This window comes from Drosophila melanogaster, chromosome X (genome assembly GCF_000001215.4).
Source record: "Drosophila melanogaster chromosome X".
Taxonomy (NCBI): Eukaryota; Metazoa; Arthropoda; class Insecta; order Diptera; family Drosophilidae; genus Drosophila; species Drosophila melanogaster.
This window is the reverse complement of record NC_004354.4, coordinates 22,515,197-22,542,130: the sequence shown is the minus strand read 5'-3', so window position 1 is coordinate 22,542,130 and position 26,934 is coordinate 22,515,197. Positions and strand designations below refer to the sequence as shown.

Sequence of the window (26,934 nt, the reverse complement as noted above, 5' to 3'; positions counted from 1 at the left end):
CTGTATGACTTTAGCTAATCTATTCCTCCAAGAAGCGAGATATAAATTAAATTTGCTTTTGTAGATACGTTATAATCAGTTAATTCAATGCTCGAATAATTGAAATAGTTTGCTTAATATATCTTTATTCGATTAATTTTAATGTGTCTTAAGAGCTATACGCATATGTAAGTACATTGATAGAGTAATGGATATAAAAGGGGTAATTTATCAGACAAAGCCCCACATAGATGGGATTTCGTTGTGGCTCCGTAAAAAAAATATATACAAAAGTCTGGGAAACTGGGAACTAGAGAGCGGATGCTTTTCCCGTCACATCACCACATCCCGGCAAACGATCTTCGTTTTGAAGGATGCCCTCTGACCGCCGTACAAGTCCGAGGAGGCAGACGACGAATAGTCGACGTGACTGCCCGCCTGTGACTGTTCTTGCCTGGCCAAAAAGCTATCAGCTATGGCTCGATCTAGACCCGTATACTGGAAATTGGGAGCACCGTCCAGGACATCCGCTTCCGATTTTCGGCGCTGCCGGCGATTGGCATCAGACTTTCCCGCCCGCCGCCGTCTTCGCTGCCCATTGATCTCCGCTGACTTTGTGCTCTTGTGAGTCCGGTATGTCCCGCTTAGGCTAGCCGGGTGGGCGTAGGTCACGGATCCGGGCCCAGGTCGCATGTAGGGAAGGGTCATTCCACGGTACTGCGCCGGCAGCGGGGGCACGGGAAGCAGAAGTCCAGCTCTGGCGCCCGGAGGCGGAGGTGGCAAGCGTGTGGGCGGTGGTGGTGCCATCTGAATATAGTTATTAGAACAAAAATTGTATTTAAAATTTCAGCAAAATTTATTTGTTAAAAATTCAATATTTCAAAGTAAACTTATCTTTTCTTTCTATGTAGGAAACGAATAAGAAACTTAAATAAAAACTTCAAATTGGGTTTAAACGCACCCGAAATATTCGGTTTCAACAGCCGGAGCTTGGTTCATATTTATATTAAAAATACATATTACTAGCTCATCACAAACTAGAGTACTAACTCACTGGATTTGGTATCTTAGGATTCAGCTTACCCCATTGCCAGCGGTGGAGGGAATGAGCATGATCTGCCGCGATGGAGGCGTCAGTTTGCGGACTGTTGGCGGCAGGCTTCCCATCTGGGTGGCATACATCCACATAGCCGCTAGCTTCTCGGTGTTCACCTGCACGAAATGAAGCTGGATTAGGATAGGTCCCACACTTAATCTAACAGCACCTTGACAACCTTTTCACTGCCATTCAGAGACATCGCCTTGATGTACTGGTCCACCTTCTGTTGGTCCAGAGCGATTCCCGAAGCATTCGACTTGATAATCACGTCGCGAAGCTCACTATGTTCCGACCTGCAATGAAGTAAATAAATTAGGTGATCCTTAGTTATAAGAGTTAATTGAGGTACATATTTAGCAATAAAACCATAGATTAGAGTTCGTAATTCAAAATGTGAGAAATCATGCTAAAATTGCACAAACTGATTTCTTTTATCTAAGGATTTCTAAGTTATAAGGATCGTTCTACCGAAACGATAAATATCCTTTGCGTCTAAATCAAACTCCCATTTATAGATTTTTTTTATTATATTAAAATGGGTATAAAAATGCAAACAACATTTACCATTTTTACAATATTACTGTATTTTTGTAAATGGCATAGCCATTTTTGGTATTTTTACTCTACAACCTTAGTATTTTAAGATCTCGCGTGCACGGCCACACTGCGCGCTAATCGATTTATTTTGTAAAAAAAAAAACACCATAAGTCCGGAAAGTTGTCGCCGATCAAAACTCGCTTATTTCCACAGCCCAGTGCACTTGATCGGAGACCGCACGTCGCCGTTAACATAAACCATCAACCCATATAGCGTATATAGCGTATTTCGAAAATCGAAGGGAATCAGGTGGAAGAAGGAGAAATACAACAACAAAGCAAGCTCGCCACGTCAGTGGGAGTGAGCGAGAGCGCAAACGAGTAGCGTACGGGAGTGAGCGAGAGACAAGAAAGCAAAATGTTTAGCAACTTTAAGGAGCGTATTATTTCGGCCATAGCGCCCGACTTGCCACCTCTGCCGGGCAACAGCGAGCGGGCTATTGGCTCTGGAAGCGGTCACCATCACAGCTCGACGCACCAGCGACTCCGGTTCGGCGCTTCCGGCGGACAGCCAATGCCGGACAAGTTCCCCTATGCCCGGCCGCCCTTTCTGCAGCTTCTCACGCCGGACGAGCTGCGCGCCTCGGCGGACCACAATGTGCGGCCCATCATCGTGCCGCGGGACATCAACCTACTGCCCTGGGGCACCGGATACGCCGAATGCGTCAACTCCGGAAAATCCGAGTGGAACGAGGACCAGGGTGCCTTCTGCCGGTGAGTGGGGCAGCCTTTGGTTCTATTGATTACCACATTGTTCTATTGATCTCACTAGGGTTTTGTATCTGCACCACCATAATGCCCACCACACATACATAGTATATCATTTGCTATCGTTGTGTACAATGTATATTGCTTTGTTTTTTCTATTTCATCTATGAGGCAAAATCATTTCCAATTCGCTCTTATGTATGCATATATTAAGAAATGTATTAAACCTAAGGAGATTTCATAATCAAGTAAAGAGCAGAACACCCAAATATGTAATCGTAGAATTCGTAGGCCTTTTTTTCTGCTTCTACGCTTTTGTGTTTAATTTTTCGCATCTGTTAAACAAACAGCAAACACTAGCCTCACCTTCTGGGCAAAATATTATATATAATTTTAAAGAAATACAATTACATTTTAAGGCTTACATATGCAAACAATGCAATTTTTTTGCAAAAAGAGGATGGAGGCAGTGAAAGTGATAAAACAAAATTATTATTATTATTATGTATGTACTTGCATTCAAATTATCTGTCAGTATGAGCGTATTAGTCTTAATCTGCCGTCTATTTATTCGATTATGTACCGTCCTTTTTCTACAGACTTAAAAGTTACTTTTGAATTTGGTCGCAGGTGAAATATATGTTCTTTCTATAAAAAACATAAAAAGCCTTGTTTTGTGCATGGTATATGTACATACTATGTACATATATACAATGTACGTTGTGGATATATGTACATATGTCAAGGGTTGTGCCACTAAAACTATTCTTCAAGATAGATATATTTGTTTTTAATGTTTTCGTAGAAGCGAGTGGCACATGTCGCCTAGATCCAAATAGGATATTTGTTGTAGAATCAATAAGGTCCCTCATATATAAAGTTGATATGGTACATTTTGTAGCACAGTCAATAATGTACAGAACTTCGTTAAATCACATTCCATACCACATGGCATAATCTTAAATTTCCACGAATGTTAAATAAATGGCCAAGTAATTAAGCTCTTGTGTTTTTTCCCACACCCAGGCAAGTTCTTTCGGATCCGGAGCATAAACACCCAGATCTCCCGTACACATACTTCGGCATTTTCGACGGACACGCCGGTTATGGGGCCGCACTGGCCGCCTCGCATCAGTTTCATCACATCCTGCACGAGAAGCTAGTGGACTGCCTGGAGCTCCTCCTGCCACGGGATGCGGATGCCACGAATGGCGGCGGGGAAGGCAACAAGCTGAATCCCACTTTCCCGCACCCCATTTACTTCCAGCGCCGGGTGACTAAGGACGAACTAATCATCGGGGCGCTGGAGAGTGCCTTCTTCAACATGGACTCGTTGATAGCGCAGGACTGTGATCGTTATCGAGATGCTGGGGGTTGCACCGCCTGCGTTTCATTGTTTATCGATGGCAAGATGTATGTGGCCAATGCCGGCGACTCCAGAGCTGTGCTCTGCCAGCGGCGTGCCACCCCCGAGAGGCCACAAACAAATACTGACTCCGGGATTGAGCCGGATCCCTTAGAAGCTAGCTGTTATCCAGTGCCATTCTCGGCGGATCACACGCCTGAAACTGAGCGCGAACGCCTGCTGAATGTGGCCAGATTGAAGCCTCACCTCATGGGGAAGCATTATGTGGCCATGGAGTACGCAAAGCGGCCGCATATCAAGGACATGGGCCAGCGCATTCTCTGCCGACAGGGCACCATGCGTGGCTGGACATACAAAACTTTGACCATGGAAGACCTCTGCATGCCGGTGGTCAATGGCGAGGGAAAAAGAAGTCGCTTGCTGGGTACGTTGGGGGTCACGCGCGGCTTTGGCGATCACGAGCTGCTAGCCATCAACACAGGTATTCAGATAAAACCATTTCTCACGCCTCACCCCGATGTCAGGCAGCGGGATCTGACACAGGTGGTTTCAATTCCGGATGAGGACAACCGGGATGGCGACTACGGAGTGCTCGTCATGGCCACCGATGGCCTGTGGGATGTGTCCGAAAATGACGCCGTTTCACGCACCGTCTTCCAGACGCTCTCCAAATATTCAACGGAGAAACATCGTTACACGATGGTCGCCCAGGAGCTGGTGGCCCGTGCTCGTGGCAAAATCAACGACTCCGGGCATTGGCGACTCGCAGATAGCAAGGCTGCAGCCACTGTTGATGACATCTCGGTGATTGTTATCCCGGTTTGCCAGTATTACAAAGAGCACGTGGAGTGGACGCAAAACTACAAACGAGATCTCGAACATCGTCGCCGCCAGGCCCAGGCCCATATGGCGCAGGAAGCGGTCAACGTGCTCAATGGCGTGATTGCCGAGGAAGCTCACGTGGTTGAAGAGGAAGAGGAAGGCGAAGTGGTTGTTCATGAGGCCAGGACTTCTCACAATCAAACGAAAGTTCCAAGGCGGCTGGACGGGACACTCGACGAAACCCTGGTGGTAGAGCTGACCCCTTCACTGGAGCAAGTTCACATTCAGAACGCGGATTCAGCGGGTGAGCAAAAACTTCCAAGCTAACCCATAAACAATAGTTCTTCTTCTTCCTCACATATACTCGCTATTATAATGTGTTTTCTTTTACGAAAATAAAATCTAAAGAAAAAGTTTTGTTTATGAAGAACCAACGTTAACTAAATATTTCTATATTAAAACATCAACTAAGCTATATAGAACTATGATTTTGTAGTTATCATAATTTTTTATAGAAAATTTCCCCCTAAATGAAATCAATGCCTAACCCAATTTTACTTTTTAGAAGGCGAATCCAGCAAGGAGAACGTTAATGATAAGGACAAAGAGGCGTCCACGACGAGACAGCAGTCACAGCAGCAGCAGCAACAACAACAACAACAACAACAGAAGGGTCGCAAGGGCAAAGGCAAGCACTAGGACGAAGGTAATGCCACCCAGGCCGATACATTAGTCGTAATTAGACTAAGCAATATTCGAACGGATATGGATGCGGCTGAAATGGGCACATCTATATTTGTTTTTACACTCCACACGAAAGGACAAATTCAAAACATTCAAAGTTTACATAATTTGCTTATGTACGCCCCCAAACAAACAAAACAGAAACGCATGTCAACTTAATGAAACTGTACAATAATTTGCGGCAATGAAGTGTATTTATTTTATCCTAAAAGATTGAATGACGAACAAAGCCCAATAGTAACGGAGGCGATATTTTCAATAACGCAAATAAAAACCTTATGATTCCAAATGAAAGCATAAAAAGTAATTTAAGCTGCGTATAACATAAGCCAACTATTAATATAAAATATAATTACAAATATTGTTAACTAAACTAACAGACCAGAGAATTATTGGGGCAACTGATAAGAAACACAAGCGATAAGAAAGGCTTGAATAACTTTTAAATGTCGCTTAACACTCTGCTGTATGCCAATACAGATTACTTTTGGATTCCTTCGTTTTGTTATCAGTAGCGCCCAGAAAATGTTTAAATCCTGATCAGTTCTGTTAACGTTCTATTCTGTAGAAGCGAAATTTCAGTGCATTATATTATATTTTAAAATGTTATGTTTTTATGTTTAACATTAGGAATGTCGTTTGATTTGAAGTTAATATTTGGATGAATACATTTTTTAAAGGCAGGTAATTTTTGTTTACTCTATAAACAGCCGAAGAGTGTTCCTAAACCATTTTGGTACAGATCCTTATATTGAAAGATAAAAATCGAGCGAAATAATGAAAATGATTCACTTGCTGTCTTATACGACATTATAAATGTATTTTGGATATCCCAATTAGATCGAAACAATTCGAATTGGTTATTTGTTTTTCAATTAGGTTCCTTCTGCTTGGTTTGAAAAATTCAACTTAACAATAATTTCGAATCAGTTTCGTTGAATATGTTTATTAATTAAATGATTCATATCGGAATTCAATCATTTGAATGTATGTATAGTCTGGAAGCTGTTAAAATCTACTAAGAAAATATATTCACGCATTCATATATATGATTAAGATATATATGTATGTTCTTGGGGAATTTAGTCGAGAGTTGGCTTTAAAGTGGGTTGCTTGTATTGTATGCTTAAACTATCTGTTGTCTCTGTCCTTTTTGTGCAACCCGAACATTTTTGTAAGAGACCGTTCGGAATTATTGATAAATGATTACAGTTTTTATCATAGTAGGCCACTTTTGTATACATGAGTTTTAATCTAATCGCTGGATTAGATTTCTCATCAGCCCGTGGACTAAAATTCTTTTTCTGCCTGTCTCAACTTCGTTTTATAATTTGTGTATGAATCTGTTAAAAAACGAAGCAGGGAAACGACGTATCCCTTCAATTTGGTTGTCGTCATTTCAAAACAAGGTAATTAAGTATAAATCATTGCTGTAGACGCAACATATTTTGCAAAAGTTTATCGTGACAACTATTAGGCGAAATGTTCATCTCAAGATCCTTCTTAAATATTTTCTATATTATATGTCAATGTGTACACATTGTTTTCCCTCCGCAGCTAGCTAATTATATATGTACTTTAGGATAATCATACCATTTTCCCCCTCCAACTCCTTTTAATAACACCACGAAAATACAGTTTTATTCAAGGGATGTTATCCTTTTTTAAAAAATTTCTAAGTTTTACTAACCTTGTTTAGGTGGTGTAAATATGTATATGAAGTTATTGTTTTATTTTTGGTAGCAGTAAGTTCAGTAGTGGCACAGCACAATAATCCTTTAGCACACACACACATGCACTTACAAGAAGCACACACACAGCCTCTTATGCACACACACAAGCTCGCAAACAAGAAACTTCTGCTTTTCAAGTGGCATACATAGCTTCTAAGGATTCACATGGCTCTTCTACATAATTTATTCAATTTCGTTCCACTTTGCTTGTATTTTCTTTTTTTTTTTTTGTATATTTCCCTCTAGCATAATTTTAACAAGTTTTCCTTGGCAAAAATACAACAAAATTGGAATTGTCTTCGAAGAGTCGAAACAAGTTGTTGGGAACTGATGATCGTGCAGTTTTTAGAGAAACTAGCACAAACAAATGGAATTCTCTGCATTAACCCAAGTCGTTTATACGACGCTATCCTATTTGTATTCAGTACGAGTATGATGGAATATATCGCGGTTTCGGTTCTAAATCATCCAATGGTAAGTCGGAACTTTCTATATCTGGTTACAGCGCAAAAAGGTATATTGTTTGATATAATTTCTGTTGGAAGACGTTAGCAAACAAAATGGAAACCCAATTTGATGTTGTCACAACTGTTTCCCCGGCGTTATTACAACTAAACTGTGCGTTTCGCGACTGTAAGACAAGTTAGCAGGATTTACGTTTCTTAATTACAATTAAATAACAATATGCACCCTTGTGCAGTGTTGGAAAGAACGTCGGTTTTTATTGTTTAGGGAATTATTAATAAAATACTCTTTTCTAATATCCTTTGCCTTATAAACCCGAAAAGCACAGTTTCCGCTTTATGTACACATTCTGTATAATATGGTAGTTATGTTTATCTTTTGCTTAGTTTCATATTTCATTGTGCAAATTGACATTCCAAGTAAGAATTGTGGAAACTCTTGTGGTTTGATTTTCTTATCTTTCTACACAGTTTTTTTTGGGTTCTTTGTTCTTCCTTTATAGTTTGGCGAAAAAAGTTATTATTATATAAAAGGATTGCGGCTTTTATTCTTAATTTTTGTTTGTTTTGCTAATACTTTTTTCCATTTTTTTTTTCATTTTAATTAATTTAATTAAGCAACAATAACACGGTGATGTTGAAAAATTTAGCTACGATTAATTTAATTAAAAATATGTAAACTTGGGCGAGAGGCTTTTTTTTAATTTCCAGTTTGGGATAAATAATGTGGTTTCAGGAATCATCTGGGATGATCCTGGCGCCACATTCACACGCGCTCTCTAGGCCCTTGCTTTAGGATTCGTTATATAAATAGCTATATATAGATGTATATCAGTATTTGTATAGTTATATATATGTGTATATAGATGCCCCGCACAGTGCGTTATGGCCTTGGCATATTGGCATGCTTTCATATAAAATAAATAATTAACACTTGTCAAATACTTTAGGTTAGGCCGATTCCCCCAAAACCTAAACCACACGCAGCTTGGCGCTGCGGCAGCGTTGGCGAGGATTGCCCAGCGTTTGTGGATGTGAACCAAGCTTCTGCGCATTGTCCTTGACAAGACGACGCGGATTGGCACAGCAGCATTGGATTAGAATACTATAGATTCGGAAAAGTAGTCGGACTATCTGCCGCTTGGCCTGGCGCCGCGGACACCATGCAGCCGCCCAGGATTAGGAGTGCAGGTTGGCTCGATCTTTGGCCCGCCTCTTGGCGAGCATGGAAAGTTCTACGGGTCCCACATTCGCCGCCTGGGGTATGGCAATAGCCCGGAAAGTGGCATCAACAGCGCCTCTTAAGGCCATGGAGATGTGATTCTGCTGCTGCTGCTGGGCGCCCAGCGAAAGTTGGGATCCGGGCGCCACCGCATACTCTGTAAGCTGTACGCCGCCGGCGAATTGCTCCCGCAGCCAGTCGTGCTCAAGTATTCGCGCCGCCGTCGGCCGATTCTCCGGTACTATGTGTAGCATCTGACGCAAAAGTTCTTTGGCCGGCACACTGATCAGTGCCCAGCGACTGCTTGTGAAGTCAATTTGTCCTGATCCGATGCGCTTCAGTATTACGTCCGGTGAATCATTTGGAGTGCTGGCGAAAGGCGTCCGGCCGGATAACATGATGTAAAGCAGCACACCGAGCGACCAGATGTCGCAAGCCAGGTCATAGCCCTGTCTCTTTAGAACCTCGGGAGCCACAAAATTGGCTGTGTAGCATGGCGTCATCAGGAGGCCGTTGTCCGCGCGCAGCTGCTTCGCGAAACCTAAGCGGAAATCGGAAGGTTACTCCTGCTCTACCAACAAGAAATACTCGCACAGAAAAATATATAGCCTTGCAGAAATAAATGCTTTCTGAATTTAAATATTATCAAATGATTTCAATTGCAATAGGATGGAACTTTGGCTAAATAAGATCTTAAAATGAAAAACCTTCTGTTTGGAGAAAAGAAACCTTTAAAATTGCAAATAACAAAGTAACTTAGAAAACAAATAATAGTTAAAGGAATTAAAAATTACGAAAGTTTAGCTTTTAAAGTGAATCATGTTTGTCAGCAATTGGAAAATTTACTGCAAGGCTATAATAAAATATATTTAACTAGTTCCGCTCCGCACTCACCCAAATCGCAGAGCTTTAGGGTCTCGGGAGTTTGCCGCATACTGGCATATATCATATTTGAAGGCTTAAGATCTCGATGGACCACGCCATGTTCATGGAGATATGCTACCGCAGATGCAATTGTCCTTAACACCGCGCTGGCCTCACTCTCGCACATCTGGCCCACGGCAAGTATCCGATCGAGAAGCTCGCCACCCTTAAGCAGCTCCATCACAAGATATGCGGACCCCGCATCCTCGTAAACAGAGTACAGAGTGACGATATTTGGGTGGTTGCCGTACCTCAGCATAATCTCCACCTCCTCCCAACAATCGGCAGAAGTGGATGTGGATGCTGCGGCCACAGCTGCCTTTTCGATTACTTTTACTGCGTAATGTTTCTTGGAGGCTCGATGCTCGCACAACCGACAAACTGAAAAGGTTCCACGTCCCAGTTCTTGCAGTAGATTATATTCCGCATGGAAGTTTCCGGGAAGAACACCAGGTAATGTTCGAGGGGCTCCCACTGGAGCAGCAGGAATAGGAGCTATACTATGCAGAGGACTGGCGCTGGTGGAGCACATATTCGAGCCAGCACACTGACCTTCCAGAAGGACAGGAGCCACAAAGCTGAACCCGCGGAAGATCTCATGGGCAGATGCGGAGATCGGGCCACCCGGAGAATCCCTGGGGGACTTTGAGGTGTACTCCACATCAAAGTAAAAGGCATCGTCACGGCTAACCGCCGGTATGAAAGGCGGACGCACCTGCTTTCGTTCTAATCTCACCCAGTCGATGGTGGCAAAAAAGCAGTGCGCCTTGATGTCCAGAATTCCTTGGGCACCCGCACCCAAACGATTCTGGGGGTTTCTTTTGAAGAGAGCACGTAGCAGGGATTGCGCCTCTGGCGACAAATTCTCCGGCATGCCCAGCTTACTTCTAAGGATCTGATTCATAGTCTCTTGGCGGGTTTGGCCATGAAAGGGTAAATTCCCCGTTAACATTTCGTACATGAGCACCCCGAAACTCCACCAATCAGCGGCAAAATCGTGTCCCTTTCGGTTCACGATCTCCGGCGCCATGTATTCTACGGTTCCACAAAAGCTATATGTTTTTGAGCCATCCAAAGGCTGCTTGGATAGACCAAAGTCCGTCAAGGCTATATGGCCATGCTCGTCCAGTAGAATATTTTCCGGTTTCAGATCCCTGTAGATAATGCCCAATGTGTGTAGGTGATTCATAGCTAGCGCCAGTTCCGCTAAATAGAACTTGACATCTTCTTCCGTAAACATTACTTCTTTGGATAGACGGGTAAACAGATCACCGCCACGAAGAAAATCCAGTATCAAGTAGAGTTTTCCGGGAGTTTGGAAGGCATAGTGAAGACGTACGATGAAAGCATGACCCACGTCCGCTAGTATTTTTCGTTCATTTGTGCTCCTTACGCGATCTTTTACTTTTAGGGTGGCCTTTTTGAGCACCTTCATGGCATAGAGTGTTCCTGCATCTTTGCCTATGATCTTTCGCACTAGAAACACCTTTCCAAAGCTACCTTCGCCCAGAACCCGTAGGAGCTCGAACTGGGAAGGATCGGCCTTGTCGTGACCCTCCTTGATGACTTCCTTAAGCTCGAATTCGTTTTCTGTTTCATATAGGGGCTCGGTGTCTTCTAAATCAGGTGCACTTCGCCCAGTAGCCCCTTCTCTCCTACCGCCAGTTTCCACGCCTCCCTGGGACTCGGAATCACTCAGCTCCATAAGTTCTGGCGGCGGGCACAAGGTTCGATGCGTCGGCCTTTTCCTAGCGGAATCCAAGTCTGCTGTTGGTGAGATGTGATGCTGCTCGAGGGCCGCTTGCAGAGCAGATTGCTGTTGCACCTGTTGCAGCTGCTGGCGGCGTTGCGATGATGTCACAGTGGTCACCGAGGAAGTGACACCGCTGTTGCCTCCGCCACTCTCATCGTCCTCGGTGGGCGTGTGCTCCATGGGCGTGACCGCCAGGCTGCTGCAGCCGGACGAGGTAATTTGCATGCGCTGGCGCAGCTGCAGACCCAATCCGCTGCTGCTGCATTGCTGCTCCGCATTGTTGCTGCTGCTGGTGGAGGACACATGCTGCTGCTGCTGCTGCTGCTGAGGCTGCTGGCGGAGATCCTTTTGCGAATCGGCCAGCGGCATGACTTCGGTGGCTGCTAGCGTTGTGAGGCAACTGCTCCTAGCGGTTCCTTTGTTTCCAGATCCTGATGCACAATGCTAGAGCCCGAGTTCCCCCTGCGTTTCCAACTCCTCCTGCTGCTCCTCCTCCACCGAACTCTCCCTACTTCCGATTTCACTTTTCTTTTTTATTACTTCCGCTGCGTGGGCGTCGCAGTCGACTGCGCTGTTGCCTCTCCGGATTTCTCTGGTTTCCCTGCTGCTCCTACGGCCAACAAGCAGCGCTTTCCTAATGCGCCCACGTTTCGTACGCCGTCTGCTTTACTATCCGCTTCGCAATCCGCACAGCTGTGTTGCTTCTTATCACTATTATTTACACATTCACAATAAAGTTTTTTTAGAGCTGCAAAAAAATCGATGTTACCATCGATTACATCGATAGTTTCAGTTTTCCGAAAACATCGATTTACTTTTTGCAGCCGATGTTTTTACTGTGCGTATTCAGCAAATTTTTGTTTACACTTTTAATACATTCTTTCGGTTTTAAAAGTCTATATAACTCAATTAAAAAAAAAAAAACATATAAATATAGTTTTATTTGAGAATGATTTGGCCCGTGTGACCGTGTCTAGCAATATACCAAACGCGAAAAATACCAATTCATTACGAAAACGTCGTCACGAAACAAGTTATCTTGTGTAAACCGTCTAAAAACCGTTATTATAAATTTCTATATCCCTTTTATATTGATTTCCGGAAACTTTGCTAAATAAATACAACGGTTTTGCAGACTTACTTACTTATATTAGCCGCAACATTCCAAATTCAATTGGTAAAAAACTAATGGATATCGTACAAGCGCTTTTAAAAACAATAAAAAAAAAAACATTGTGCTTATAGATTCAGTATTATTATTGCTTCAAAAGTGGACAACAACCACTTTTCATATATAAAAGTAGGAGTAGTAGGAGTAGCTTACTTACTTAGTGCAAATCTGAAGGGCGCAACGATAGACGGATACAATACTGACCACAAAATGAAGAAACAGGGCAAAAATTAGGCCGCAGGCAGCGGAAACCTCGCTGTTGGTATCGATCAAGTCGAACTAGAATGGATGAAACCATTAAAAAAACATGCCTCAATGCGAAGAGCCCGGCTTTACCTGTTCACCCTTTTGCTCCGCCATCCTGTTGAGGTCCCTTGACAATCCCACGCCGGAAATAGCCAGAGCCAGGGTGCTGCTGGCGATGCAGACCAAACTGAGGGCCAAAAACGCTGTCTGGGTTTTGCGCATGCTCACCACTCCAAGGGAGCCCGTAACGGCTGCTATCAATCCCGTCCAGATGCCGCATCCCGCCAGTGAGAGCGCTGCCTCTCGGACGATCAGAAGTGATCCCAGGGCCACCAGCGATATGGCCAGGAGCAACTGGAGAGTGCCCAACACTATTTGCAGTGGAAATGCCGAGCAGCATTCATTGCTCGCCTTGCGCTTGCGCCGATCTTTCGAGGAAAGCGATGAGCCACTGCCTCCACCCTCGCTGCCCTCCTTGTACTTAATAAATTCCGGTGGACAGCGCTGTTTACGACTGATCCTGGAGTCCAAAGTGGTGGCCCCACTCTTAGTGCCATTCACCTGCACAGAAGAAAAAATGTGTTTGGTACAATATTCGATTGTCTGAGGATTAATGAGAGCAAGGCAGTACAGAAATGGACAATTAAAGATTCTCTAGCCCTATTAGGTGATTCAACTGATACAAATTGATTAATTTTGGTTGACTTTTTGTAGGACCTACCTGGTTTGGTTGCCGCGAAGCAATAGCTTCCTGCAGCTGTTGTTTGAACTCTTGGTGCGAAATAAGATTGGGCTTATTATCGTCATCATTGTTTGCCTGGGATTTTTGGGCATCCAAGTCTAGGGCGGCGGATAGGAGTTTCACCGCCGGCGGCTTCTCATCGTAGACAGGACTCGAATAGATGTGACTTTGGGCATCCTGGCGCGCCTGCTCCTGGTCCTCCTGCTGTTTTCGATTCTCATCCCGTTGAAGCATGCCGATTTGCGAGTTGGTCAGACTACCGCCCGATCCCGCCAAGTTCGTGGTATTCGTGCTATGTTCGATGGTGGTCACCACCTGATGGAGTTCCTCAGGATTCAGGCTGCGATCCACAATGGTATCCATGCTGCCGGTGGTGGAATCATGCGAATCAATGGTGCGGGCCGGCGATGCCGAGTGGCGGCCATTGAAATCTTCGCCGCCAGGCTGCTGATTACTGGTCTCTGTCATTTCTGCTGATTGGCTGAGATGATTGGGTTATGATGATCGGTGATGTCACTGATTCATTGACAAGCTGCAGGCAAATGAGGAGAACAGTTAAATATTAAAAATAACGTGAAGATTATGGCTTTGGTATCGTTTGGTATCTTCATATTCGAAAGTAATAGTAATAAAGCTTATTTTCATAGTCTCTCAAATAGACACTATTCCAGCTTTTATAACCCTTTAATTTTTATTGCGTTTTTTACATTCTGTCGAGTGTAGCAAGTTGAATACTCGCCATGGCCTATGGATTGGCGGCTCGACAGCGAACACCCCGCAGAATAGCAGGTTCGTTGCCAGAGTCTTTTGTTTGGCGCGCACACTTTCGGAAGGCTTGCTTGCTTATCGCTTGCTTATCCACCGATCGATTGGCTTTTGCCATTCATCAATTATTTGATCTGATCAATCATTCGCACTTTGGACGCATAATTTCTGCAATAATCGCCTGTTCTCCGTCAACATTAATCCACTTATGGAGCCTGCTCAGAATCCGATCCGGTCCACACTTATCATGTGTCAACCGGCTGACAATGCCAGTATTCTGCCTTGGAACACCTTGACATTTGCCTGCGCTCGTCGGTTGTCATTTTGCTTGGCTTCTGCGAACCGGTTATCATTTTGTTGGCAATTAAACAAAGCCAAAACTGAAACTGAAACCGAACGCAAACTGAAATCGAAAGCCGAAACAAAATGTAAATAAAGTGGAAACAGACGTAAAAGGCACAAACAGTACATTCCTTAAGTAATAAAAACTATACCACTTTTTTTTAAGCATTTCCCCTTAAAAAAAAAGTATGTCTATATTGTTCTTTAGCTATAATATAATACAATATCGTGGAGATTTGAATAACTAAAACCTTTAAATAACTTTACTTTAATATGTTTTATCTTTAAATATGAATTTGAATTAATTATGGTACACTATTTGTTTTCATGTTGGTGTTTTCTAAATAAATTTTGATTTAAGGGCTTGAATTATTATACAAATAAAATGTATGAGTTAAATATAGGTAATCCGTTCAAGTTCCATTTTCAAATCGCTAAGAACATTCTCCGTCCATTCCAAGCAGCCATTAAGCGTGGCATTGTTTTGTTGCGGGGGCATGGGTCGCATTGTTTTGGCGGTGCCATGCGGCGTTTGGAGGCAAACCACTTAAATGGCATCCGATATGGCAAATTGTTTGGTGCAACTGGCAAATCGATTGCTTACTAGGGGAGTGGAGCAAGTACAGCCCTCAAAATAGTCATCGGTAATTTTACGAAAATTCCCAGAGATAAAGAGAGTAAAGTAAAATACATTTTTAAATTAAACATAAATGCTTTCTCTTAGCGTCTAAATAAATTACATAGATATCGCGCTTAGTACGCCCCTAAAATCAAAAATGATTCAGTTCGAACATTTGAAATATAATTATATTTAAATGCTGTGTACTAAATAAAAGACACGCTGGAGCCAGAACTGAATTCTTATTGATTCCACCTTCGCTTTAACAGGCTTAAGGCAAATACAAAACATACCGGAGTGCAATGAAAAAGCACAAAGATGTGCTGTTATGCCAGTAAAGTTGATATTTATTTGGTATTTCTCTGTTTGCTATTGACATTTTGCCACTTTCAGTGAGTAAGCAGACTTTTTCCCCCGTTTTTCACCGATTTTCCCTCCCTGGCACCGTCGACGACAAAGCTTTCCACTGTCCCAAGTCCGGCTGGTCATTTGTGGCACTTTTCATTTTCACTGTTGTCGCATTGGCAGCAATTAGGCGTAATTGGCCAGACACACACCGCCATACGTGTATGGCTCACACTTCAGTTAGCACTGGAACATTTACCCGACTGCCTTCGATTTGGTTTCGAGTAGCCCGTCATTCCCCTCCTGCCTTTTAATTCGGTGGGCTGTTTTCCATTTTCCAAGCGCAAATACACCAAAAGCCTTTCCCACACTCGCAAGTGCTGCCAACATTTTAAAGCCAATTGTTGCACTGAAAAGGTCGTATTGGGGAACATTTTTTAGTAGAATCAAAACGGGTTGTTCTTCTGTTGATAAAATACAAATGTGGCAAAGTATATTTTGAAAGCATAAAATGGATAAAAATAGCTGGGATGAATAATTAGGAGAAAGTATAGCGAAATACGATCGTAAAAACAAAAAAAATTGTTTACTGCTCTTAATGCTTCAATATTTAGTGGCCAACTTTGTTGCCAAACAGCAGCTGTTGTTGCACTCGAAAATCGCCCAAGCGCTAAACCAAGAAAACCGCGACAGCAACACCAGAATATAATGCAAGAAATCCAAATTTGCCGATAAATCAGTAAAGCAAATAACAAAAATAACAAAGAGATGAAGATAAACAGTGGGACTTTAACAAGCTGAAGTGTGATAACAGTTTCTCTAATTGATAAGGGGTTGCAGATGTTCTACATTTGAACATAGTTAGTCAAGAAACTCGGAATTGCACAAAATCAAGTATATATAATATATGTAAATCTAAAGAAAATTAAATGAAAGCTGTTTCAGCTTCAAGCACCACTTGTATAGAGAACTAATGACACAGTTAAGAACTTTATCCAGAATAAAATACGTTTTTAAACATTAATCAATTTTTTCGTGGTGTAAGCGAGAGCTCAAAGAAGCTGGGGTCGGAAAAATCGAATTTTTGAAATTTGAAAGCTGGAATCGTTTGCCCATTTTTTGCCCATGTTTGCCCACCAATTAGTTTTTTTTGCCCACGTCCAGTTTTTGAGATATGAATTTTCGAAAAAGTTCGAAAATTTTCGAAAATCAAAAATTTCGCTTTTTTCAAAATTTTTTTTTTTAAATCGCAATAACATCGTTTGCCCACGTTTGCCCACCCTTTAGAATTTTGAAAAAATTTATACTTTAGAAAATATAAGGCTTTTAAGTTTACCTCGGTCTAATCAGAGAGTAAATCGTTTGCCCATCTCTTAAAACCAAATATTATCAACAAAAAAGGTTTGCCCAACCATTATTATTAGTTTTTATCGTTTGCCCACCCTTTAAAAAACCTTTAACAAAAATTTTTTTTCGATTGCCCACATTTAAAATACACCCAATTTCGTTAGCCCACCTCTTTAAAATAAAAATTTCCAAAAAAAACGTTTGCCCACCATTTAAAACTAAATAATTTCGTTTGCCCATCCTTCAAAATTCATTTTTAACGTTTGCCCACCCTTTAAAAATAAATTATTTCGTTTGCCCACCCTTTAAAATTTGTTTTTTTCGTTTGCCCACTCTTAAAACTAAATAATTTCGATTGCCCACCTTTTAAAACTAAATAATTTCGTTTGCCCATCCTTTAAAAATAAATTATTTCGTTTGCCCACCCTTTAAAATTTGTTTTTTTCGTTTGCCCACTCTTAAAACTAAATAATTTCGATTGCCCACCTTTTAAAAGTAAATAATTTCGTTTGCCCATCCTTTAAAATTCATTTTTAACGTTTGCCCACCCTTTAAAAATAAATTATTTCGTTTGCCCACCCTTTAAAATTTGTTTTTTTCGTTTGCCCACTCTTAAAACTAAATAATTTCGATTGCCCACCTTTTAAAACTAAATAATTTCGTTTGCCCATCCTTTAAAAATAAATTATTTCGTTTGCCCACCCTTTAAAATTTGTTTTTTTCGTTTGCCCACTCTTAAAACTAAATAATTTCGATTGCCCACCTTTTAAAAGTAAATAATTTCGTTTGCCCATCCTTTAAAATTCATTTTTAACGTTTGCCCACCCTTTAAAAATAAATTATTTCGTTTGCCCACCCTTTAAAATTTGTTTTTTTCGTTTGCCCACTCTTAAAACTAAATAATTTCGATTGCCCACCTTTTAAAACTAAATAATTTCGTTTGCCCATCCTTTAAAATTCATTTTTAACGTTTGCCCACCCTTTAAAAATAAATTATTTCGTTTGCCCACCCTTTAAAATTTGTTTTTTTCGTTTGCCCACTCTTAAAACTAAATAATTTCGATTGCCCACCTTTTAAAACTAAATAATTTCGTTTGCCCATCCTTTAAAATTCATTTTTAACGTTTGCCCACCCTTTAAAAATAAATTATTTCGTTTGCCCACCCTTTAAAATTTGTTTTTTTCGTTTGCCCACTCTTAAAACTAAATAATTTCGATTGCCCACCTTTTAAAACTAAATAATTTCGTTTGCCCATCCTTTAAAATTCATTTTTAACGTTTGCCCACCCTTTAAAAATAAATTATTTCGTTTGCCCACCCTTTAAAATTTGTTTTTTTCGTTTGCCCACTCTTAAAACTAAATAATTTCGATTGCCCACCTTTTAAAACTAAATAATTTCCTAAATTTCCATCCTAAAATCTTAAGAATAAATAAATTCTATTGCCCACCATATAAACACGTGCCACTTTCCTAGTTTTAGGATCTGCCTACATAACACGTGCAGACGCACAGGTGTTTCTGGGTTTATATAGACCAAAAATTGGTTCCGATTGCCAATCTTGTAATTTACAGTTTACAAAGGGTGGGCAAACGAAATAATTTATTTTTAAAGGGTGGGCAAACGTTAAAAATGAATTTTAAAGGATGGGCAAACGAAATTATTTACTTTTAAAAGGTGGGCAATCGAAATTATTTAGTTTTAAGAGTGGGCAAACGAAAAAAACAAATTTTAAAGGGTGGGCAAACGAAATAATTTATTTTTAAAGGATGGGCAAACGAAATTATTTAGTTTTAAAAGGTGGGCAATCGAAATTATTTAGTTTTAAGAGTGGGCAAACGAAAAAAACAAATTTTAAAGGGTGGGCAAACGAAATAATTTATTTTTAAAGGGTGGGCAAACGTTAAAAATGAATTTTGAAGGATGGGCAAACGAAATTATTTAGTTTTAAATGGTGGGCAAACGTTTTTTTTGGAAATTTTTATTTTAAAGAGGTGGGCTAACGAAATTGGGTGTATTTTAAATGTGGGCAATCGAAAAAAAATTTTTGTTAAAGGTTTTTTAAAGGGTGGGCAAACGATAAAAACTAATAATAATGGTTGGGCAAACCTTTTTTGTTGATAATATTTGGTTTTAAGAGATGGGCAAACGATTTACTCTCTGATTAGACCGAGGTAAACTTAAAAGCCTTATATTTTCTAAAGTATAAATTTTTTCAAAATTCTAAAGGGTGGGCAAACGTGGGCAAACGATGTTATTGCGATTTAAAAAAAAAAATTTTGAAAAAAGCGAAATTTTTGATTTTCGAAAATTTTCGAACTTTTTCGAAAATTCATATCTCAAAAACTGGACGTGGGCAAAAAAAACTAATTGGTGGGCAAACATGGGCAAAAAATGGGCAAACGATTCCAGCTTTCAAATTTCAAAAATTCGATTTTTCCGACCCCAGCTTCTTTGAGCTGTAAGCGAGCAGGTTTGCACAATGTGCAAGTAATTTGTTTTGTCTCTAAACGTAAATTTCTCAGCTTTTTTTTTGGCCAAAAAAGGGCAAGTGCAACAGAGTTTTGAAAATAAAAGAAAGAAAGGAGCTGGTGGCTTGTTGTTGACCATGATGGCGTGAGGGGAAGTGAGATGTCGATAGGTTTTCCTGAAAGCAAAATTGCACCGGTTTGGCAGCAGAAAAACTTACTGCTGCGGTCAGCTACGCCGTCTGCGGATGTATGTATGTGTATGTATACACATATTTACCTGTATTCACGTGTATATATATCAACACTTTCACTGGCCGGCTTCCCATGTTAGCCATAATTTTGGTGGCCAATTGATTGACATACACCATACAATTTTCGGCCAACTATTTTTTAATGGGAGTCAGATGGATGGAGGATTTCCTAACATTATCGGCGTTGCCTTTACCAGGGGTATCAAATAGAAAAAACTTTTCGAAACAATTGATTGCATGCCAGCAAATGAGGCAATCAATTGGGTTTCACATATCGAATCGTACACGAAATTGAAACATTGCAAATTTCATTAAAGTTATGACAGCTGTAGCCAAATATGGAATATTTGCGCAGCACTCCTCGTTGCTATATCCGTTACTCGTAGAGTTAGAGGAAGAAGGAAACCTTTCCGACCATATAAAGTATATATATTTTTGATCAGGTCCAATTGCCAAGTCGATTTGGCCCTGTCCGTCTGTCCGTATTACCGTCGAGGTCTCAGGAACTATAAAAAAGCTGGAATGGAATTAAGCATACAGATTCTAGAGAATCTGTGTCTATGCAAGTTTGTTGACCCACGCCCATTCAAACGCCCACCTGAGTCTTGGAACTTGGAGAACCTTGTGGACGATTCTCCCTGTTCAAATAGCTCCAATCGCACGGTTCGTTATAACACAAAACATGATAAAGACTTTAGTTACATTGTATAATTAATGTTTAAGCTTAAAGATTAAATACTATGGTTGTTTATTTACTTAGGTATAATTAACTAACTAAATGAATATTTAATTTTAGCCATTTGTAGCAAGCAACTTTGGTATTCAACAATTAATCATAGTTTTAATTTAGAATATCAAACGTTACTTAAGTCCCAAGCATACCACCTTTTCCACTGTAGACACTTCAAGCAGCTGTGAATATATCAGCTGCGGTTGCTCACAGTTAGTTTTAAGGGCAGCTGAATGCTGAATGTGTTTAGATTTTGGAAGCGAACGTGGATTGCACAAGCAACTTTGAAACTGTGTTTGTAGCCTAGCAACAGATTGCCTTGATTTTATGTACATACGTACATTGTATTTGGTGGGAAATATGATGGAAGATAACTAAGCACAGGAAATTTCTTAGTTCATTTCGCAATCAAAGGTTCCTTTGCAAAACTCCTTTCAGGCAAGCCAGCATCAATGGGCTAGACGAAGAAAATAATTAATACAAAAGACCCATATTAAAATGAAATGAAAAAACAAGCGGTTCGCATATGTGAAAATTCACACAACATTGACTGACTGACTGACTGATTGACTGCCTGACTCATCCCAAATATAGACAAAGTCAAGACACGAGATGCAGTTGCAGATGACGGAGCTTCCTGTTACCCACGCAATCGTGACTCGTTGCTGATATGTGGCTGATATTAGATGTAATGCATGTTTACGTCGCCGTTGCCTTAGGTAATTAAAACGCCGCCTCCCGTGACAGACGATGCGACACTGCAGCATCAACTTGCAACACCTGAGTTGCTGTGTGTTGCATCACCAACATCATTGTAATTATCATCGTCATCAAAAGACAACAATCAAGGAAAACAATCTTAAGAACAATCCGTTGGCAAATGGAGCAACTGTTTTAAAACGAAGGAGTGGGAGACAACAATCAAATCGCTTGACAACTGCATGACTAAATTGCGCTCAATTTGCTAATAAGATCAAGAACAACAGCGTCGGGAGTAATACGGCTCTAACAAGTTCGTTGCCTAAGTCATTCGTTTGCTGGGGGTAATTTATATGTCCACAATCTGTGGTATCGCTAGAAACATGAAAATGGAACCAGCACGTTCTGCTCATAACTTCATACAAAATTAAGGGAACTTAACGATTTAAACATTTTGGTTTCATAAGAAAAAATGTGTTCCTTAATTTGCACTTTAAAAGGATGCAATTTGATTACAATATCTTTATCTTTATATCTAGTGCCTTTCAGTTTATCGCAGCTGGCATTTGGCCCACTGTTTGGCCTGGAATGCAAGTATCTCTTTTGCATGCAGCTCAAACTCTCCGCTTGAGGTCTCCGAACAAACAACCACACCACACTCTGTGGTATTTTTCTGGCCTGACATGAGCGGGAGTTAATTTTATGCAGGAATTCGGACAGACAAATGAATTGGAATGAGAATAATTATGATCATGCTGATGATGGTTGCAACTTCGAGGAAAATCTGATTGCTAGTCAATGGGCTGCATTTGCAGACAAAGGTTCAAATGTCAAAGTATTTAAGTCACACGATCGGAAAGTTGACAATCGCTGGCCAAATGACAATTTTGCATTGTTAACCTATTCGGCTTTGTTTTCTTTACATTAAGATTCGGATGTTGGCCAACAATGGGTTAAGAGCAGCCTTCAAAATTGTGGTCAGCCTGCAATGTTTCGTTTCTTTTCGTTTTTGTTTGTTTCTCGATGGAATGTAGTAACTGACTGTTAATTGTGGCCAATGTCAGCTTTGCGTATACTTAATATTTTATGTTTGATGTTTTTAGGCGTATTTGTTAGGGGAGTTCATTTCCAATGACAAAGAAGTGTGTGTACATATTTGTTTTGTAGATGATTTAAAGCTAAATAAAAAATAATCCGTTCGAAATCATTAACTTGTCTTCTAATTGGAGAGGAATATTAATCTAGAATCAGCTTCGCGCAATTCACAATTTTTTAAGGTATTCATAATTGGTTTGCGTTTCCTTAAACGCTCTGAAAACTGGATATAACATCATAAGCGACAACAGCGGTGTTTCACTGTTTTAAGATTTCGGGCTTTGGTCGTTTGATTGGATCTTTTACACATGTTTGCCCTTAAGCTTTAATTAAGTTTTTGTGGACAATTAATTTCCAATTTGCGTAATGATGAAAGCTCGTCATGTTACATAAGTAAAGAAGATATCTATTTAATTGCATGGATCAGTCTTACCGACTATAGTCTTACCTACTATAAACGTAGGCATTGGCTTTATTCATGTTAATTTAAACAATTGCGAAGAGAAAGTTACACTCATCAATAACACTGACGATAAACGAGAATTCTTTTTGAAAAAATGTTTCATTGAGAATAGGAATTAAATTGGAAGATATATTGACCATTGTTGATAATCGCCTGCATGATTCCACGATTTAAAAAATAAATTGGATTTACTGGCCGATTTTTGAATTAATACAATTCGTAAATACTAGATTCGTTCTAAAGTATGCAACAGGCAGAAGGAAGCGTTTCCGACCAGAAAAATGATGAAATTTCGCAAATGATGAAATTCGCATTAACACTAACCGAGTAAGGGGTATCTGATAGTCGGGGAACTATATAGCATTCTATAGTCATTCGACTATAGCATTCTCTCTTGTTTTTATTTGGTCTCTTCGTGAGATCGACATTTTTTTACACTTAAAAAAATGTAGCTGTTAGGATGATTTTGGTTTGATGTTTGATACCATATTGAGGATTTGGCGATGTTGTATGTTAATTATTTCTTGAAGTGTTCTCTTTTATATATTTAAGGTTTTCAATAGTTGAATTAATAAATACCTTCATGAAAAATGTGGAAATAATATAAGACTCCGACTTTGGGTGCAACTTGGCAAGGCGTAGCGCAATGTATTGCATATATCGCATTTGGTTAGCTCGCGACGTGCCTGCCTAATCTGGTTTAAAAAACAAACGTTGCACGCAATCGAATTCGCATTCACAGTCTCACAACCCGATCCCCCCGGGGACACAGCCCCCATGATCTACGGTCTCCGCTCCCCAATCTGCGGACAATTAAGGCGGCAAGGTCGTCGCCGTTTGCCGCCGCTGGAATTAACATTTGAAATGACTTCATACGAAAATAATTGCACGAACGGAAAGAGATCAAGCGGCGTGTCTGCGGAAAGTGGCTGCTGGCTGCAAAGTGACTTACGCACTTGCCACGAACACTCGAAAACGAGTGCAACGCACGCGGCTAATAGCGGATGGCCAACAGGCCAACTGGTTAACTGGATAACAGGCCAATTTATGGCCGAGCTTATGAAATTCAAAAAAGGGGCCACAAAACACCAGACATACATATCGCGGCGGCAATCAAAATGAATCGAAACGAAACCAAACACTTGCCCGATCGCGAGGAAATGAAGTGGTGGGCCGGGCATATCATTAGATGGAACTGTCGATTTTCCAAGGTTGGAGGTTTCAAAGAAATAGTGCAAAAATTTTGAACTGCTATTTAGCTTTATGAAAAGTACAACAATATATTGTATATCATATTATAGTAATAACTCTAATAACGATAACTCTATAATAATTTCAGAGCACGAACTCATAATATCTTTTTGTTTTTGCTAAATAAAAAGTTAGGATGTCCCAGTTCAATAATCAGTAGTTGACATACATATAAGACGCTCTACACATTTTCTGCCTGTGCACTGTGCGTCTGGTTCCCCCTTTCACTTTCAATTAGCCAGTGGGCAGCGCGGCTTTTTTGGTCTCTTTGCAATTTTTTCGTTTCGTTTCGCATTTATTATTATTTATAATATGCGCATTTCAAGGAAAAACTTTCGCTGCATGCAACATTTGGTGTGTGGTGTGCGCTGCATTTCCTGCAATTATCGCATAAGTACGCGTGCTGAGGGCGGAGAATGGAGTGGAGTGGTGAGTGTAACCGTCCCGACTATGATTATGAAACTAAGAGTACAACTCCATATGAGTGTCCATAAATGTATCAAGCCATTATGCAGCGTGTAACGTATTTGCAAATGCGAGTTTCAAGACCCTTTATCGAAACCTACCGCTGCTCAATCGGGTTCGAAGATACGATACGATCACTGGCATTACAGTCGATTGATAATGCAATTATTGAAATTCTCATCAATCAGCTAGTGGAAATGCGAATGCAAAATTTCATAATTTTTCTGGGATATATCGGCAGATATGCGTTGGAATAGTGAGGAGCGTGCCTTTGCCGTTGAGGTCTACTTTTCAAGTGGATGTTCGGTTATTAAAACACAGCGTGCATTTCGGAATAGCTTTAATTTAGCCCCGTTGGCTAACGTCCCAGACCGCAAATCAATTGTCACATGGGTCACTACATTCAGGCAAAGTGCAAGTGCGACGAGACGCAGAACTGGAGTCCCTCGACCCGTTAGATCACCTGAGAACATTGGGATCGCCACGGCGTTCTGTGAGAAGAATTGTTCATGATGATCTTCAATTTTATCCGTATAAGATGGCGATAGTGCAGGAACTTTCAGAACGTGACTTCAATTCTCGGATGAACGATTCTTCTTGATGTCATTCCCGAGGATGCTATTGTTTATATTTTAGTGATGAAGCCGATCTGTACCCTTGTGATTTTTTTCTATGGGGTTTCTTGAAATCCCGTGTTTATGTGAACCGTCCAAGAACCCTACAAGATTTAAAAACCAACATCCAAGAAGAAATTGACAACTTAACACCTGCTATGCTAACAAACAAGAGTCACGACAAAACGCCAGAAATCGGTTTACGCAATATATGGAGAATGGGGAATGTCACCTATCAGATTTCATTTAAAAAAAAATAAATAAATAAAAACTTTAGACATGTACCTACATTATAAAAATAAACAAATATCTTTCGATGCCTACAAAAGTTTTCATTGAGTTCGTAAAAAAGGTAATTATGCTGCCGCATCCTGTAGTTCCTGCGATTTCGACGTTCATACGGAAAGACGGACAAAGCCAAATCGACTCGGCTATTGATCCTGATCAAGAATATATATAATTTATATGGTCGGAAACGCTTCATTCTACCTGTTACATACCTGTTACGTACCTGTTACATACTTTTCAACAAATCTACAATAGTATACCGTCTTACTCTACGAGTAACAGGTATAATTTTTGGAAAGAAATTACGTTATTGCCCCCATAAAAAAATTTATATTTTATATAAAAAAAAAAAATAAAAAAAATTATTTTTAAAATTTATATTTCCGACTCATCATTGATTTGAAATAAAATAAAAACAATACAGACTAACTTTTGATTGAGACTCAAGTACAAATTCAGTTCCCATCGAATTTGGGCTGCAATCCACGACAAATTTTTTAAAACGAGTGCAGTTTCCTTGATAAAGTCTTGTCAACTGCCTTCGCTCTTTTATACATATTAATTTTATTTTTATTATTTTTTTTTTGCTTGCTGGTCAGCCCGAATGAAACAATTGCTAAGAGGATTTATTCCGCGGAATATAAAGTATTTATGAGGCGTTTTTGCTGGATTGCTGGGTACAGGGGCAACAATTTGACAACCTTAGGACGGAAGCTTGTTAGGTCTTTCTTTTAATGACTTTGCCTCGAGACTTCGAAGCACTTAATGTACGCTGGTCAGCTATTCGTTTTAGAGCCATTAGAATGCGAAAACATCTCGAAAATGTAGAAAAGGTTGCGCTTAGCAGATATGTATTCAAAGGCAACATTTAAATTCCTAGAATTACTGTAGAACTGCAGAACTGAAAGCTTACGTAAGCCTTGCTTATCACCCTTACGTAAGTTACGCAATTTGTCAAAATAACTTTGACGAAGATTAGCATTTCAAACAACTGTTGTTATTGTTAACACAAATTAGACATCTTCCACTTAAACCATCTGTAGATTTCAGAGAACATGTTTATCTGAATAAGTTACTCTGGGCAATTAGTTGATTTTGTGTGATTTCTCAAGTGCTCTAGAGACTCTTTCTGTGCCAAGTTGTCTGCGTATGTTTTTAAAACGGTTTTCTGTTTTTCAAGCATTCGTCAGTCTTTTATTTTTAGTTTATCTGTGCAAACTTACTCTAATTAAAGCGGCGTCCCTGGCCTTTGTGTGTAATATTTATTTATTATTGTCTATTTATCAGCTATTTTCTCCTGCTGCGCCTTTGCGATGTGTTGTGCGCTATTATTGTTGCTTTATCTCAGGTTGAATGAAATCAGCCCGCTAATTTTGCTGTTGTTTTCGCCGGCAGCGTGCTGCGTGCAATTAAAATTCAACAAATTCCATTTCACTTCAACACACAACTGCAAAAAAAATACATGCGGCGATAAAATATCGAAGTAGGCAATAAAGCGATCGGTTAATTGGCGATTCACACACGGTACCGTTACTCGAAGACAGACGAAAGCAGAAGGAGAGCGCAAGACAGCGAGCATGCGCTTGCGAGTTTCTCGGCGGCGCGTTCGTTTCTAACTGA

At 40.4% G+C, this 26,934-nt stretch overlaps 3 protein-coding genes across 8 annotated transcripts, besides 6 other annotated features; 1 reads left to right on the top strand and 2 right to left on the bottom strand.

Annotated features, from left to right (window-relative positions):
* Positions 1–106: 106 nt before the first annotated feature.
* CG17600 (uncharacterized protein) lies at positions 107–26,934 on the bottom strand. Of its 4 annotated transcripts, NM_001272849.1 has the most exons (8): positions 26,843–26,934; positions 26,538–26,761; positions 13,550–14,102; positions 12,919–13,389; positions 12,740–12,861; positions 1,245–1,371; positions 1,063–1,191; positions 107–786 (listed from the first exon to the last, which is right to left on the bottom strand). In NM_001272849.1, exons 3-8 carry the CDS (start codon positions 14,036–14,038, stop codon positions 313–315), a joined length of 1,812 nt encoding a protein of 603 aa, NP_001259778.1. In that variant the 5' UTR covers positions 14,039–14,102; positions 26,538–26,761; positions 26,843–26,934; the 3' UTR covers positions 107–312. The 4 variants fall into 4 exon arrangements, with proteins under 4 accessions (NP_001259778.1, NP_608469.1, NP_728465.1 ...); NM_134625.3 differs by having other exon boundaries at positions 1,254–1,371; positions 26,538–26,934; NM_167787.2 differs by lacking the exons at positions 12,740–12,861; positions 12,919–13,389; positions 13,550–14,102; positions 26,538–26,761; positions 26,843–26,934 and adding an exon at positions 1,547–1,688 and having other exon boundaries at positions 1,254–1,371.
* Positions 1,748–7,300, top strand: CG17598 (uncharacterized protein). 2 transcript variants are annotated; one of them, NM_001272851.1, is made up of 3 exons: positions 1,748–2,389; positions 3,410–4,875; positions 5,137–7,300. In NM_001272851.1, exons 1-3 carry the CDS (start codon positions 2,034–2,036, stop codon positions 5,268–5,270), a joined length of 1,956 nt encoding a protein of 651 aa, NP_001259780.1. In that variant the 5' UTR covers positions 1,748–2,033; the 3' UTR covers positions 5,271–7,300. The 2 variants fall into 2 exon arrangements, with proteins under 2 accessions (NP_001259780.1, NP_608468.1); NM_134624.4 differs by having other exon boundaries at positions 5,137–5,690.
* S6kII (Ribosomal protein S6 kinase II) lies at positions 5,760–12,167 on the bottom strand. 2 transcript variants are annotated; one of them, NM_001272850.1, is made up of 2 exons: positions 9,629–12,167; positions 5,760–9,275 (listed from the first exon to the last, which is right to left on the bottom strand). In NM_001272850.1, exons 1-2 carry the CDS (start codon positions 11,778–11,780, stop codon positions 8,692–8,694), a joined length of 2,736 nt encoding a protein of 911 aa, NP_001259779.1. In that variant the 5' UTR covers positions 11,781–12,167; the 3' UTR covers positions 5,760–8,691. The 2 variants fall into 2 exon arrangements, with proteins under 2 accessions (NP_001259779.1, NP_523437.2); NM_078713.3 differs by having other exon boundaries at positions 8,038–9,275.
* Positions 16,691–19,448: a mobile genetic element.
* Positions 18,446–18,566: a mobile genetic element.
* Positions 20,078–20,307: a mobile genetic element.
* Positions 22,921–23,063: a mobile genetic element.
* Positions 24,589–25,524: a mobile genetic element.
* Positions 24,656–25,400: a mobile genetic element.

Excerpts from the sequence above, each read along its gene's own strand:
- CG17598 (NM_001272851.1), top strand. The coding sequence starts at position 2,034 with ATGTTTAGCAACTTTAAGGAGCGTATTATTTCGGCCATAGCGCCCGAC. Across the intron at positions 2,390-3,409 it reads GACCAGGGTGCCTTCTGCCG|GCAAGTTCTTTCGGATCCGG; the intron begins GTGAGTGGGGCA and ends TCCCACACCCAG. Across the intron at positions 4,876-5,136 it reads TCAGAACGCGGATTCAGCGG|AAGGCGAATCCAGCAAGGAG; the intron begins GTGAGCAAAAAC and ends TTTACTTTTTAG.
- S6kII (NM_001272850.1), bottom strand. The coding sequence starts at position 11,780 with ATGCCGCTGGCCGATTCGCAAAAGGATCTCCGCCAGCAGCCTCAGCAG. Across the intron at positions 9,276-9,628 it reads CCTAAAGCTCTGCGATTTGG|GTTTCGCGAAGCAGCTGCGC; the intron begins GTGAGTGCGGAG and ends ATTTCCGCTTAG.
- CG17600 (NM_001272849.1), bottom strand. The coding sequence starts at position 14,038 with ATGACAGAGACCAGTAATCAGCAGCCTGGCGGCGAAGATTTCAATGGC. Across the intron at positions 1,372-12,739 it reads GCCCTTCAGATTTGCACTAA|GTCGGAACATAGTGAGCTTC; the intron begins GTAAGTAAGCTA and ends ACTTCATTGCAG. Across the intron at positions 1,192-1,244 it reads GCAGTGAAAAGGTTGTCAAG|GTGAACACCGAGAAGCTAGC; the intron begins GTGCTGTTAGAT and ends CATTTCGTGCAG.